A 15,668-nucleotide genomic window follows, 5' to 3' on the forward strand; every position below is an offset into this window, starting at 1 on the left:
AGAGGCTCAATCACTTCTCGCTCAGGCCTACATCATTTGCCTGTCAGGATGTTTAAAGGTTGTAAATTTTCTTAAAAAAAGTCGTTTTTAATATCCTTTTTTGAAAGAATGGTTATTATTGGAGCTTTTAAAAGTAAAAATGTCGCTTCCAAGGCTTGGAGGCCTTAAAGACATATCCTCACTCAAACAGGTGGGCCAATGACTAGACTGTAAGAATACTAAAGCACTAACGTTATTAAATCGACTTACCAAACTCCCCAGCCTCTCCTTTAGGACCATATATACTATTCATTCCTGGTTCACCTTGAGTACCAGACGGACCCTTATCACCGGTCGGTCCTTTGTAACCTTTAGGGCCGTCAAAACCGTTCAGACCGCTATAACCTTCGTCGCCTGGGAGGCCTTTTCCCCCAGGTAAACCATCAAGACCAGGACGACCATAGGACCCAATATATCCTAAAAAGAGAGGTAAAAATGAGTCACAAAGATGAATAATAAGAGTATCAAGCTTATATTAAATCTGAAATAACTGACTAAAAGATTTAAAAATCCGCGATCTTATTTTCAAAGTCCCTTTTTTCCGCTGTCAGTTTTCTGTTTTTGACCTATTTGGCAATCAGGCGGTGTGAATATAATTTGTCAGAACGTTTATTAATCTGTTTTTTTTTTCAATTTAAGTGAGCAATTAAAAAAGCCTCAATTGATCCTTACAAAAAATTTGAAGGTAAATTATAGTCGAGCTTTCTTTTTTAGTGTGGATATTATGTTTTCGTATATATTTTTTTTTTTTATCAAAGAGTTAGTTTTCAAATAGGTTTTAGAGTCATGTTGGTCAAAATGGATTACAAGAAAAAAAGAACAATGGTTAAATTTTGCTCTTGATTATTAATCTGATGTTTGAATTTTCTTTGTTCTTTGTTTTATCTCATCCTAATTTAATAGGTAAGCAAATGATTTGAATCTTTATTATTTTAGTGTTGTTTTTTTGCAATATTTACTTCACAAATATCTCCACAAATTTATTTACTTAACAGTTTAATTCACACATAGCTAACATATGGGCCTAAGAAACAAAAGAAAACTTACCTTCAAATCCAGGATCACCGTCTTTTCCTCGTAGACCTGGAAGTCCGTCGTTACCTCTAAGCCCGGGCCTTCCAAGAATTCCAGGAAAGCCTCGATCTCCTAAGGGACCAAATATTCCTGGCAAACCAGCATCACCAATTACTCCTTTCAAACCAATAAACCCTGAAAAAAAGGATCGCAAATTAGAAAATTTAAACATGTTTTTGACAAAATTGTTCCTGATTATTAAGAGCTATGTTTTTCACGTATACGCCAGTTTTCAGAGAAAGCAGCAAGAAATTAAAGAGAAAACCAAAACTCAATCTCTTTAAAGTAAATTTTCGAACTCCCCAGTTGGAAAAATACAACAATTGTGAATTTATATTCTCTGATTAATAAAACCCACACTTTTCAAAATTTTAAAATCTTACACAGCTATTTTTCTGAAGCTTGTCATTTAAAAATCGTATTTGAAATCCTTTAGGTAACAAATAATTCCCGACAGTTTCACTTTACAATAATTTAAGCTACTATTCAAATTCAATAATAGCATTGACATAGGTGAGGTTACAATTTCTATCCTTTCTGGAAACTTCCATAAATTTGATTTAGACTTCTGCTGGAAGAGCTACTGCCGCAATCCCAGCAAAAAGTTTGCAACCCAAATGAGCAAAGAAAAAATAACAACTAAAATTTCTACAGCATTTAGTAAATCTAATACCAGAACTCGCTACTATCTCGGCATCCAAACCGAACCGGAAAACCACTATTTAAAAATAGTTACCAAGAAAACATTCCTTCAAAACCTTTGTCCTCCGAATGGCCCAAAACTATAAACAGCTAGACGCATAAGCTAATTGCAATCAATTTTTTTAAGTTTTGTCGTTAAATAGGCAATCACAACTTTTGAATTGCGTTCAATAGTGCTTATTGTCTACTAAAATAGTTATTTGCCTATTGCACGTCTCAGCTAAATAAGCCACAACTCGTCCTTTTTTAGATAGAAAATTCTTGGTGTATTTTTTATCTATCAGGATAAATTAAAAGTCTTCGTGTTAAAACTTTCTCAAAAGTTGCTATGAAGCTGCAGGATTTTCAACTCCAAGTTTTTTTTATTTATTTATTTCAAATATAGTTTATGGTACAACAGGAACACAACAGGCATACAGAGAGGGACAATTAGATATCCTAGACTTTGACCATTCCTTTCAAATTTCAATTCACTTGCGTAAAATTAATTCTGCTGTCCAAATGGCGTTTAATGGAGCATAATAATTTTGCTTGTTCATTAAGTAATAGCAATTATTACAATAAGCAGGAATGAATACAATGGGAAGTTATTGCGCTTAATTCAATTATTGGATTAGAGTTTCCCTATCGCCAAGTTTTTCGAAAAAATTAAACTTATATTTTGGTGAAATTAGGTGATTCTTCAACTGTTTGGGATAGCAATCTACCGCTGTTTTGTGTGATAAATTCAAAAGTGCAGCCACATTTTTCCAGCACCCGTTATTTTTTATAACAAGTCTTCTAATGATAACGAAAGGGTACCAAACCACAACGCAAAAAAAGGAGTAAATGACGAAATTATGATTGCATTTTTAAACTTATTGTGATGAGTTTTGTTAGAAACTATTTATGCTATTGAGGAAAAAATTGATTTGCTTTCTCACTGCAGTTAAGGTGTGTGGCAGTAACGGTTTTAGGCCTCATAACCTGGGGGGGGGGGGGGCAAGGTATACTAAAATTACAATTTCAACGATTTTTTAGTAAATTAAGTACCTTAATAGGAGTGTAAAAATATAAAATAAAAGGAGTTAAATGTCAGATGTCAGAAAAATTGAGGGAGGGGGCAATGTCCTCGCTGCCCAGGCCTAGAACCAACATTGTTGTGTTGCAATTAAGTAGTGTTTATTAATTCGAGTTCATCTATGTCTGAGGTAAAAAAAAAAAAAAAATTAGAAGATTGATTGGAAAATCTCTCTAATTCTATTTTTATTGCCGAAATCCTATATGTAATTATATTTTTCAGTAGTCCATATATTTTATTTAATAATTTTTTATAGTATAAAACTTTTAAAACCGATAAAAAAAATTACAAAAACTTTAGCTAGAAAAAACCTGATAAAATTTTTGATTGATCATACAAAACTTCATTAGAAAACTTTTTTAGCCATTATAGTTTATATCTTTGAAAAATGCAAAATTTCTGAAAACACAGACATAGAGTTTTTACACACACAAAATTGTGGATATTGAAACAAATTTAGTTGCGTGGGAAAATCTCTATTATAGTCATACATTTTAGCTTTTGAGCCAAAATGGAATTGAGTTTTTGTAACAAGTCTATTAAATCCACATATACAGTTGCTTTTACTTAGAAAAATTCGTGATTAGAAAAATATACTGTATCTAGTCAAGTCATATAGTAACTTAAAGTTAACTTAAGTTAGCTTAAAGTTACCAAAAGTAATTTTTGCTACAATATAATTGTCAGAGATAATTTGGTAATAAATGGTAAAATTATATGATTCAACAAGAAAAAAATTAACGATTGGGAAATACAAACTGAGGACATCAAGCAAATGGTAGCTTAGGTAGTAACTAACTTAGTAAATTAGGAACTTGGCCCCTATCAACGACATTAGAGTTAAACTAGCTTACCCTGAGGACCATCAACTCCAGGAAGACCTCTATCTCCGAAGTCTCCGGGTACTCCTTTAAGACCCACGTTTCCAATTATTCCTGGTTGAATTTCACCTCTATTTCCTTTGTCGCCCTAAAAAGAATAGGAAAAGCTCATTTTAATAATGTGGAGAAAATCCACAGAAAAATATCTAAAGTAACCTAATTGAGACATAGTAACAAGCTTTTCCTAGTTATCAGGCGGTATCACCGAAAGTTAAATCATGCTTGCCATGTGGTCAAAGTTAAGAAGTAGCATTAAATTGCATCTTACCTAACAGAGGTTTAAATGGAGGAGGGGGCAGAGAGGCATTTACCACCTAGATTTTTTCCCCGCCCTACTATATTTTAAAGAATACCTTTTCGATATTTTTATTGAAAAATTTATTTTTTTGTATTTCATTAAAAAGAACAGATATACCCTCCAAATTTTGAACAATAAAATTGGGCCCATTCAACCTATATTATTATGAATTGACAGTACTATTACCAGCACTTCTTTGAAGAGTTTGGCTTTCCATTGAGCCACAAGTGATTGTAGTAGAATATTGTGAGTTTTAATTAGTATGGTGAATAAGTTGCCCAGTGCTCGTTTGGTTGAATTTGTTGTAGGTTTTGATGAAATGGTAGGCTAGTTTCCGCTACTAAAATGGATCTTTTTTTTATGGGGAATTTGAATTTAAATCATTTAAATTTTTCAGGTGATAATTTGGATTTTTCAAAATTATATGGTTTTAAATCATTTCTATCCTTTAACTTGTATACCTACTCGAATCTCTAGACAATCTTGACTTACTTGACTTATATCCCATCCGGCCTTTGTGGCTGTATTGGGGCTACTTCTCACTAGTCGTTGAACATGGCGACGGTATTTGGTTCTATCTGGTGCAAGACGCAGGAGCTGGGGGAGATTCTGGCCATTGAAGTTGGCGTACCATCTCTTGCGAGGTCGGCCACGAGGTCATGTGCCATGTACCCGTCCTTCAAACGTGATTTTGGGGAGTTGATTTGATGACATTCGTTGCATATGACCAAGCCAGCGGAGTTGCTGACTTCTAATTTGGTCCATGATAGTGTATGAGCAGTGGAGGAGTTTACAGAGGTCTTCATTGGATACTTGGTTGATGTAGGTGATTCCTACTATGCCACCAAGACATTTTGTTTCAAATGAGGAGTTTCGCCTTTCGTCATCAGCTTTAATTGACCATGTTTCACTTGCATACATAGCAATGGGGATTATGAGAGAGTTAAAGAGCCGGACCTTCAATCCAAATTGATGATAGGCTCTTGAAGCTGCTGGTTGCAAGGCCCAGTCTACACCTAATCGATTTTGAGCAATCGTTGTTAGAGGTTAAAAGAATTCCAAGGTAGAGGAAAGATTCTGCATTTTCAATTTGCTCTCTTTTTATGGTTATCTGTATGGCTCTGGGTGCCTAGTCTCTGGATATCCGCATGACTTTCATTTTTGTTGTGTTGACAACCATCCCAAGGGCTTCGGTTGCTGACACTATCTCATTTGTGTCAGTTAGGAGATGTTCATGACTGTTAATTTTCACGATGTCGTCTGCGTACGCTAATTTGTCGACAGGTTTCCATCCAATGGGTGCACCGTCTGTGGTTTTAGCAAATGATAAAGCTGTATTTAGAAACATATTAAATAGATAAAGGGATAGGAGACAACCCTGAGGAACAGGTGCTGACGTTTTGAACTCTTCTGACAATCCCTCAGGCGTCTGAACCTGGCTACAGAAGTTCAAATACATGTCTTTGATCAACGTTACCATGTTTTGGGGACTCCATAATGCAGAAGTATGTGCCAAAGCCCGTTGCGCCATATTAAATCGAAAGCCCATTTAAAGTCAATAAAAAGTAAGAGCAGTTCTTTCGCAATTTCTATATTTTTCTCCATTAGTTGCCCAGTGGAAAATATATGATCTACAGTAGATCGATCTCTTTGGAAGCCGGCCTGATATTACTCTAAAGTGAGGTCTGTCAGGAATATTAGTCGGTCAAGTAGGATTTTCGTGAGGATCTTGGTCGGTTGGCTTGTCATGCTAATTGGTCTGTAGTTATTACAGGCGCCTTTTTCACCCTTTTTGTAAAGGGGGACAATCATGGCTTTCGCCCAAGATCTGGGAAAGTGGCCTGTTTCCCAGACGCCTACTCTGACTTTATGATAGAAGTCTACCAGTTCTTCTGGGCCCAACTTAAGTAGATCTGAGTGTATGCCATCTAGGCCAGGAGTTTTATTTGTTTTCAGGGATTGTATAGCAATCCCCGAAATCTACACGAATGGTCCCATCTGCTCATTCAGTGAATCAGTGATTCGGTTTCTTTGTTGGTTCAGTTTGTTATAGTTTGTATCTTCTTTTTTTGCTTTTTTCTTTTAAGTGCTCCGTCTTGTTGTATGTTGATTTGACGGGTTTTTCAATAAATAAATAAATAAATAAAATAGCAGCAACTACCTCTTTTCGTAATGGTGGTGGACTTGGATCTACTGGGTACTCCGGTAGTTGAAAAGACAGAAGGATAGATGGGTCAGGGGTTATTGTGGGGTTCAGTTTCAGGCGAAAGTGTTCTTTCCAGCGTTCCCACCTCTCCTCAGAATCTGTAATAAGTTGTCCATGTTTATCTAACAGGGTTGTTGCTGCCGCGGGTTTCTTTTTCGACAGCTCCCATACTTTTTTGTACATGTAGAGGCTGTCATTTTTTTTAAAGGCGTCTTTGCATTCATGGCACTTGTCGTTGACGTATTGGCTCAGAGTCTGCCGTATTTTTTTCACTACTAGACGTTTTAACCTCTTATATTTATCCTGGCTTTGTCGGTCTTGTTTGTTGGCGTGAATATATTTTCCAGCACATATGTCGATGATTTCGGCTGTGATCTATGGTTTATCAGAGCGGGACTGGAATCCTAAGATTTCTTTAGCCGTTTCTCAGATGACTGAGGTGCTTTCATTAACCAGACGGTCGACTTCCTCAGTGGTTGGGACTCCCGTGAGTTGGAAGCTTGACAGCTTATTCGAGAGAGCAGTTTTATATTTGTTTCTTGTTTCGCTGTTTTTAGGAGATCGACAAGGTATTTTGGGTAGCTTTTCTTGGCTGGTAGGGGTCTTCGGAGACACATTCAGAGTTCTGACACGACTAGAACATGGTCTGAGTCAAAATCACTACCGGCCAAAGATACTGTATTCAGCACTGACGACTTCCAACGCTTGCAGACTAGTATGAGGTCAATCATATTTGAGGTTTGACCGTCTGGGGATCACCATGTGACCTTTTTGCGTTCTCTATTTCAAAACATTGTGTTGGTAATGAAAAGCTCGTTATCACGAAAGCAATCTATGAGCATTTCCCCCCCCCCCCCTAAGGTTTTGTCGCCCATGTCCGAACTTGCCCATTACGTCTTCGAAACCTGCATTTGATTGTCCGACGATAGCGTTGAAGTCCCCAATGACGAACAGAACATCCTTCTTGGGCACCTGGTCTATGGTGTGTTTTAGCTGGGAGTAGAAGTCTTCTGCATCTTGGTCACTCCGGGAAGAGTCGGGGGCATAAACTTGGATGGTGGAAATGTTAGCAATGGAACTTTTAAAACGGGTTGCAATGATACGCTTCGAGAGTGAATTTATGACAAGTCGAGATTTTTTTGCACGTTTCAAGAGTAGGAAACCATCATCTTGATGGTGAACACCATCGCTTTATCCTGAGATTATGAGGGTGTTCCCGTTTATAGTCCCGTCTATTCCATTTAAAGGAAGGTGGGTCTCTGATAATCCAATAATATCCAAATGGATGCGGTCGAGTTCATTTAAAATTAAATCCTTTTTTCCCGGTTTAGCAAGTGTTCGTATTTTTAACGTTACAAGTGAAAGTGATGTGTTTGGGGTAAATATTGGTGTCTTCTCTGACTGGAGAGTCGTTAAATCGGTTAAATATCTGCGACGTTAATTGATAATGTTTTCATGGGACGAGCCAGAACTAGTCTGATAAGATAGGACACCCTGGCTCACACCGTTTCCTAGTAACTGCTCAACTAACTTGTCTTTAAAAAGAAAGCTGACTAGTGAGCAGATGAAGCAGAGTTTGAATAATTTTACCATGGTGCTGAATTGTATTAATTGGGACTTGGCCTTGGAAATCTCCAGAGAAATCTATTTCAGAGGGCATTCGGGTGCCTGAGGAGCTTCGGTTATTAAAAAGTAATATGAAGAAGTATTTGTTGGGAAAAGGTCCGTAGTTTTATTATTTTCACTGTTTATTTTTTATTATTTTTTTAGTTTGATTAAATATTTGTTAAGAAATTTAAGTCGCTGCCCGTCATAAGTGCTTTTGTATCTTTTTTTAGGACTGTTATTACTAACCTAAACCAATCACGAAATATAGTCTTTAACCTGAAGCTACTGATCAACTTTCAGTTTTATATCTGATTATAGAACCAATGTCTCAATTATCAATGTCTCGCCTGCATAAATTCATACACGCGATAAAAGGACGTAAAAATTCTCACGATTTCATAGCTACAAACGAAATAACGTCTTAAAAAGATTTTTTGATCGAAAAATTTCTTGAGGATGTCAAACAGAAATCTATTGTATTTATGTTTATCATACATTCACTTTGGTTGATAGCATATACATAGAATCATATCATTTAGTTTTTAAACCAGAGGTACTGAAACATTTTCTCTCCAAATTCTGGTCAATCTCCAAGACTACACCAAGATCTTTAAAGGCCCGGCACCGCTTTCACATACTTGGATTAAGATACTAAAAATAATAAATAAAAGATCAAAATCAAACTTTTAGATATCGGACTAAACATATTATAGAAGAAAGAAGCTTGTTCTCTGTTAACAATAGCTTTAACCTGTTTTTTTTTTTAAGAGGCCCATCTTAAATTAGATTTTTAAGGCTAATTTTATATGAAATATGTACTTTTCATAGGCAGCACAATAGCGCTGCCTAAGTAAAGAGCGATATGGGCACAGTGTATTATTTATTTGTTTAGACCAGGGCACTTCTTATCGAAGAAATTGTCGTAGAAACTTTGAAAAGGGCTCATTCGATTGGCAATTGAAGGGGCTAATGCCCTTTTTAATAGTCGAAAGTGATCACAGGGCAACTAATCCCCTTCCCCGCCCCCACTTCCCCAAACACATCCAATAAACATTTGGAGATAACCATTTTGCTCAACATAGTTAAAAGGATGATGTTAAAAAGGAGTTAAAAGGACTTTAGGATGATAACCCCCGGCCCCCCCCTCACAGCCCTCAGGGAAAGGGTTGTAAATTATGTCCTGGGGGAATATTAGGTATACATAGAAAGGGTGATCGTGTAACCTTCGGAGGGGGCTAATTGGTTTGGTAATCAGAAGTTCTAGGGCCCTTTTTACGATTCAGAGTGATCAGAGGGTAGATGCCCCCCTCGCCACTGGAGGATCTAAGAGGGGGCGCAGGGGGTGCTCACCCCTCTCTAATGTAGTGGTGGATTTGGGGCTATTAAATATAATATTTCTTTAGAGGGTGAACAGCTTTTTAATATTTTTAGGGTGGGGTGTTTTTTTTTTTTTTACTTACTATTTTTGTACTAATATTCTTATATCATTTTAATTTCAACAGATTTTGCAGAACTTTAATCTTTACCAGATTTCAGATTCAATTTACGACTATTTCCACTACCTACCTACGACGTACAATATTAGAGGTTCCCTTTAAAATGCTGGTATTTTTTTCGCAAGTTTATCGGAGCAACCTATTATGCTCCCCCCGCTAAGAAAAATCCTGAGTTCGCCTCTGCCCCTCACACCTCTTATTCCCTAAATGCATCTGATAAAAATTTTGAGATGGCTATTTGCTGTCTTAGAAACTTCGAAAAGAGCTTATTTGATTGCAAATTGAAAGGGCTAGTGCCCTCTTTAATAGTCATAGTGAATGGACAGCAACTAATCCCCCTCCCACGCCCACCATTTCTCCAAACACATCCGATAAAAATTTTGAAATAGCCATCTTGTTCAACGTAATTGGAAGGTCCGGAAATTATATCTTTGAGGATGACACCACCCCCCCCAGTCCTCAAGGCAAGGGTTGTAAGGCATGCCCTGGGGGCATATAAGGCACATATAGAAAGGGTGATCGTATACACTTTGGAGGGGGCTCATTGGATTGCTAATCAGAAGTTTTAGTGCCCTTTTTGAGATTTGGAGTGATCAGAGGGTGGATACCCTCTCCCTCCCCCCTGCACACACGTCGTATTTTCCCAAAATGTATCTGATAGAAATTTTGAGATGGCCGTTTGTTGTCTTAGAAACTTCAAAAAGAGCAAATGCGATCGGATATTGAAAGGACTAGTGTCGTTTTTAATAGTCAAAAATTATTGGGGGGTAACTAACCCCCCTCCGACAATATATAGGAAGTGTGATCGTAAGAACTCCGGAATGGGCTCATTGGATTCGTAATAAGAAGTTCTAGTGCATTTTGTAAGACTCAGAGTGATTGGAGGGTAGATACTCTCCCCACACCTTGTATTTTCCCGAAATGTATTTAATAGACATTTTGAGATGGCCATTTGCTGTCGTAGAAACTTCAAAAACAGCTCATTCGATTGAAAATTGAAAGAGCCAGTGCCCTTTTTAATAGTCGAAAGTGATCAGAGGGCAACTAAACCCCCTCCCACTCCCACTATTTCCCGAAACACATTCAATCATGTTTTTGAGATAGCCGTTATGTTCAACGTAATTGAAAGGTCCGTATATTATGTATTTGAGAATGACAACCCCTCCCCCACGGCCCTCAGGGCAAGGGTTGTAAGTTATGCTCTGGGTACATATGAGGTATATACAGAAAGGATAATCGTATTAACTTTAGAGGGTGCTCGTTGGATTGGTAATCAGACGTTCTAGTGCCTTTTCTAAGATTCGGAGTGATCGGAGGGTGGATATCCCCCACCTCCAAACGTCGGGGTTTCCCGAAATGCATCTGATAGAAAATTTGAGATGGCCAGTTGTTGTCGTATAAACTTCGAAAACAGCTCATTCGATTGAAAATTGAAAGGACCAATGCCCTTTTTAATAGCCGAACGTGGTTTGAGGGCAGCTAAACACCCTCCCCCGACCACCATTTCTCCTAACACATCCAATCAAAATTTGGAGATAGCCATTTTTTTCAATGTAATTGAAAGGTCTGGAAATTATGTCTTTAAGAATGACACCTCTCCCACAGCCCTCAGGGACAGGGTTGGATCCAGCATTTTTTTAGGGGAGGAGAAATAGGTTGATCCGATAAACTTGCGTTAGGAGCAAGTTTAATTAACGCAAAATTGGGTTAATTAAGTAAAATACACTCTTTTAGACGACGTTAAGGGGGGGGGGCCCTAGCTCCCCCTGGATCCACCTGTGCTCAGAGCAAGGGTTGTAAGCTATGCCCTGGGGGAATATAGGGTATAGTTCAGAGTTACTGAAGAGTGGAGGCCCCCCCCCACACACACACCTAATATTTTCCTGAGATGGCTCTGACAGAAATTTTGAGATGGCCCTTTGGTGTCGTAGAAACTTCGAAAAAGGCTCATTCGATTCGAAATTGAAAGTACTAGTGCCCTGTTTATTATTCAAAAGTAATAGGTGGGCAACAATCCCCCCCCCCTCGCACGCCCATAAATTCCCAAAACACATCTAATAAAATTTTGAGATAGCCATTTTGTTCAGCGTAGTTGAAAGTTCTGGAGATTATGTCTTTAACAACCCCCATGCCATCTTAAGACCAGAACATAATTTGCACTTTACTGAAAACAAAATACATTTAAAATATTTTCACTTTGTTTTTGCTTACTTAAAATATTTTACTAGATATATGAAGGGGGAAGCCCTCCCCCTCGCACTCGAATTACAGCCCGAGTGTCTGGTGCCCCTTTTAAGAGTAACAAGAGATTGGATGGCAAGCAGCCCTTCTCTCAAGTTCATTCATTTTCCAAATGCAACCTGTCAAACTGTTGAAACAGTTATTTTATTCGGCACACTAGAATTTTACAACAAATATGTCCCTAGGGATATTGGGCATGTCAACTCGCCAGAATTATGCAATTCGCTTATTAGGCTTTAAAACTAAACGTTTCTTTAAAATAATTCAAAAGGCATTGTGCTTATGGTTTCCAATAAGACACCTCAGTAATATATCAAAAACGACTGGGGGTATTAAGTTGAAACTTTTGGGGATACTACTATTCTTCTGCTCTTACGATTTAAACAAATAAAAAGAGTGTAAATTCATCCAGGTTGTCAAAGAGCATAGATAGAATCGTTTGGGAATCATATTAAGTTTTATTTTTCAGGTCAACTTCAAAAGCTATAAAATTAAATTAAAGATTATACTGTTAGTGTTAGGATTAAAAATTGTCGAAAAGGTTCCTCCGCCATACAAATAGTAGCACATATTACGGATTCCTAGAGAAAAGAACTGAAAAGATATACGATATTATTTTTTCCATGAAGAAGACTATGTCAACAAAAAACGAACAGAAAATAATTTTAAAATTTTTTCCACAAGACAAGTATTTTCAAAGAAAAATAAAGAGCTCCATTAAAATGAGCAAAAATTAAGTCAAATAATATTCCAAGCGTAAAACTACCACAAACCAATATCAATAAATAAATAAAACTCAAAACGAACAGAAATAACAATAAATAGCCGAGTCAAACTCAAAACGAGCAAAAATTATCATGAGTAGGGCTGATAACCCACATGGCTTCTGAGGACCAGAACATAATCTGCGCTTTACTGAAAACAAAATACGTTTGAAATGTTTTCATCTTTCTTACTTTCAAAAATAAAAAATATCAAAACCTTAATGAGCAAATGTCAGTATATGTTAATCAAATTGACAATCCACGGTATTTTTTTTAAGAACATAATAAGTTTATATTCTTTAACCTATCAATTAATGGCAGTGTTTGTCATTTTTATATTAATCAGGAAATTCACACTTTCTAGAGCACCATGATGATATTTTTTTTTTCGCTCATTTTTATCTGATTTTTCAAACATGTTCTTTTATCAAATAGGATGCATTTTTTTTTACTGAATTGGAATTTAAAAGAAATATATATACCATTGAACAGCTAAAAATCTAAGCTATGCAATAATATGTTTATTATCAGAATTCTTCAAGATTAAACACTTCAAATTAATAGTCAGTAGATATACCTACAGGAACATATTTTTAGAAAGATGAATTACCCTATTTTGTTGTGTTTATCCCTTTAGTTGCCTATTGACATATCAATAGAATTTTTTGGTCTTCTGATTCAAAAAGGTCATTTTTCTTACTTAATTTTCACACATTAGTCTATATATTTTTACATACATATAACCAGGGGCGTCGTTTCGGGGTGGAGGACAAGGGGGGCAATTGCCCCTTCCCCCTAAGAAATTGGAGAAAATCTATTATATAGCCCATGCCCCTTGACTATCCAGATATGGACCCCTCTTGCCCCCCCCTCCCCATAAAAAATAGAGCTACTCCCCTGCAAATATGGCTGTAGGGCCCTATAGATTGTTGAAATACTCGCCTATGTGACGCAGATAAATTGGACGATACAATCGTTCGGTTTGGCTTTTTGTATAAAATTAAAAAGTTTCCGCTTATTTCTTTTCACGATTCAGTGTGTTAACAAGTGGAAATTTTACCAAATGAAAAAGATCTTAAAAGTGGAATAGAAACGAAGAAAAAAAACCCTTAGAAAATCATGGTTTCAGGTGTGAATAGACCTAAGATGGAACCAGAGGTAAAAAAATTTTACATTCCGATGTCCCTGGTACTTAAAAATTCAAGTCACTCTCTCCCCCCAGTTATATCAAACGAATTTTCCAACTGCTGATTGAACTTATAACCCTATTGTCTAGCGACTTTAAACAAACTTTAGTCTGCCTTGATTTACCTTCAAGCCAGGGAATCCAGCATATCCTGGTGCACCTTTTGCTCCAGTAGGACCATCTTCGCCCCTAAATCCTTGAATTCCGCGGGAACCTGGTAAAGCATTGTTTCCAGGTTGACCTTTTCCTCCTTTGGCTCCTTTATCACCAGGTGGTCCAGATAAAATGGGTAGTCCATCGTCACCTCTTCCTCCTTTTACACCTTTAATAGCCTAAAAGTATATTGCAAGTGTTACAAGCAACTTCATACAAAATACTGAAGCTTCACACTTTGAAAAGGTAAAACGCCTAAGTTATTCATCATGGTCGCAGCAGTAGCTGCAACTCAGTACAGTAAACAACTGCCAACAGTAGTCAATGTATAAAAGGGGGTTTTAACAGAAATTGTTTAGTGCAGACCTACAAACTCAACTAACTTCTGCAAAGCTTCAAGTAATTAAACGGATCCAAAAACTTAAATGTCTAGAAACGACTGAACATTAACTTGTAGTTAAGACAAGAAAGTTTCGAGAATCCTAAAAGACCCTTAAACCTAAAAAATGGTATCAAATAGGAAAAAAGTATGCCGTTGAAATAGCCACTATCATGAATCTTTGGCTTACAGTTTCCAGTCCTCCAGCCTGAACACGACGAATAATTACATTTTTGCATCGGTAGTACTTAACCACTTAACCACGAGTCATACTGTAACCACTATTCGTAGAGTATTAGGAGATGGTTGTTATGAAAGAGTATAAACATAATCTAACTCTTGTGCCAAAATGCCAGAGAAAGCGAATACTGAGACAGCTGCTCTGAATAGATGCTCATTCTGCAGCCGCTGATCTTATTAAAATTCCAGGCGGTGAAGACATATTAATCAAAGCTTCATAACCAAGCCTCAGCTAGAAACCGTCTCGTTGGTTTGCTTCTTCAATTTCTTTTTTTTAACAACATATAAGAACTTTTTTAATAAATGAGCTCAAAATGCATTTATTTTAAACAAACAAGTAGTTAAGGGAAGTGCATCAAAATAATATTCTTAGAATGAAATGGTCGATCACTATTCATCTATAATCAAGGTTGCAACATGATGTGGGTCAGAATCGCTTCAGTCCTATAGAGGCCCAAACATTATACAGATTTTCAATCCATGTATTTAAACTATACTCTCCGTACCTATCCCCCTAAGGTTCAATAGTACAACTATTATTAAAATTGCTTGGAAAACTTTCTTCAAAACATAAATTCAAGACAGATCTCGACTCTTAAGGAAATTAAAACGAACTATTATTCCGTATATGAAAGGGGCTATCCCCTCCTCAACGCCTCGCTCTTGACGCTATAGTTTTTTATTATTAAAAAAAAAACAGAGTTTTGAAAAAGTCAAACTTTAGCGTAAAGAGCGAGGCTTGAGGAGGGGACACCCCCTTTCATATACGGAATAATTTCTGTTCGTTTTAATTTTTAACGTCAGTAGAGTGCTAAGTTATACTTCTATAGAGGCCCTAGGAATTACCATGCTGTTCTATAGAGGCCATAAAAACCACGTTCTATAGAGGCCATAGGAAGACGTTTCTATAGAAGCTCTACGCCTTTTCAAAGAGAGTGAGTATCCTCTCACACCTATACTTCCTTGGCACCTTTTCAGAGCATGTACTTATGGATACTTTTCCAAGCAACGTGATTAAACACACTTTTAAAATCGGAATTGTTTGATTGACATTTGCAAAAGAGGATAAGGAATTCGCAAATTGGACACTGTGAACGATATTAATTTATGTTTGAATAATAGGAGTGTGATTGATTCTAATTAGTGATTGGATAATTTTTTAACAAGAAATCTCTGAATAAAATATTTTTGGAGGGATGGGAGCGAGGTGTCTTAGAGTACTTATAATGGTGTTATTTGGGGATATTACGTTCCTTGGCACATTTCCAGAGCATGTACTTATGGATTCTAGCCGACTATGTTCCTTCCTGTGCTATTTGGGGAGATTAAGTTCCTTGGCAC

General features: G+C 36.9%; 1 protein-coding gene across 1 annotated transcript in view; it reads right to left on the reverse strand.

Annotated features, from left to right (window-relative positions):
- Nucleotides 1–15,668, reverse strand: part of LOC148941432 (uncharacterized) — a 364,996-nt gene that overhangs the window by 101,377 nt on the left and 247,951 nt on the right. The window contains exons 15-18 of the mRNA XM_089104420.1: nt 13,681–13,887; nt 3,730–3,844; nt 1,087–1,248; nt 250–456 (exon numbers count right to left, since the gene is read on the reverse strand). Coding sequence (XP_088960546.1) covers nt 250–456; nt 1,087–1,248; nt 3,730–3,844; nt 13,681–13,887 — 691 coding nt within the window. The remainder of the gene's footprint in view (nt 1–249; nt 457–1,086; nt 1,249–3,729; nt 3,845–13,680; nt 13,888–15,668) is intronic.

This window comes from Artemia sp. Qi Xiang Cuo, chromosome 18, assembly GCF_049724085.1.
Source record: "Artemia sp. Qi Xiang Cuo chromosome 18, ASM4972408v1, whole genome shotgun sequence".
Lineage (NCBI taxonomy): Eukaryota > Metazoa > Arthropoda > Branchiopoda > Anostraca > Artemiidae > Artemia > Artemia sp. Qi Xiang Cuo.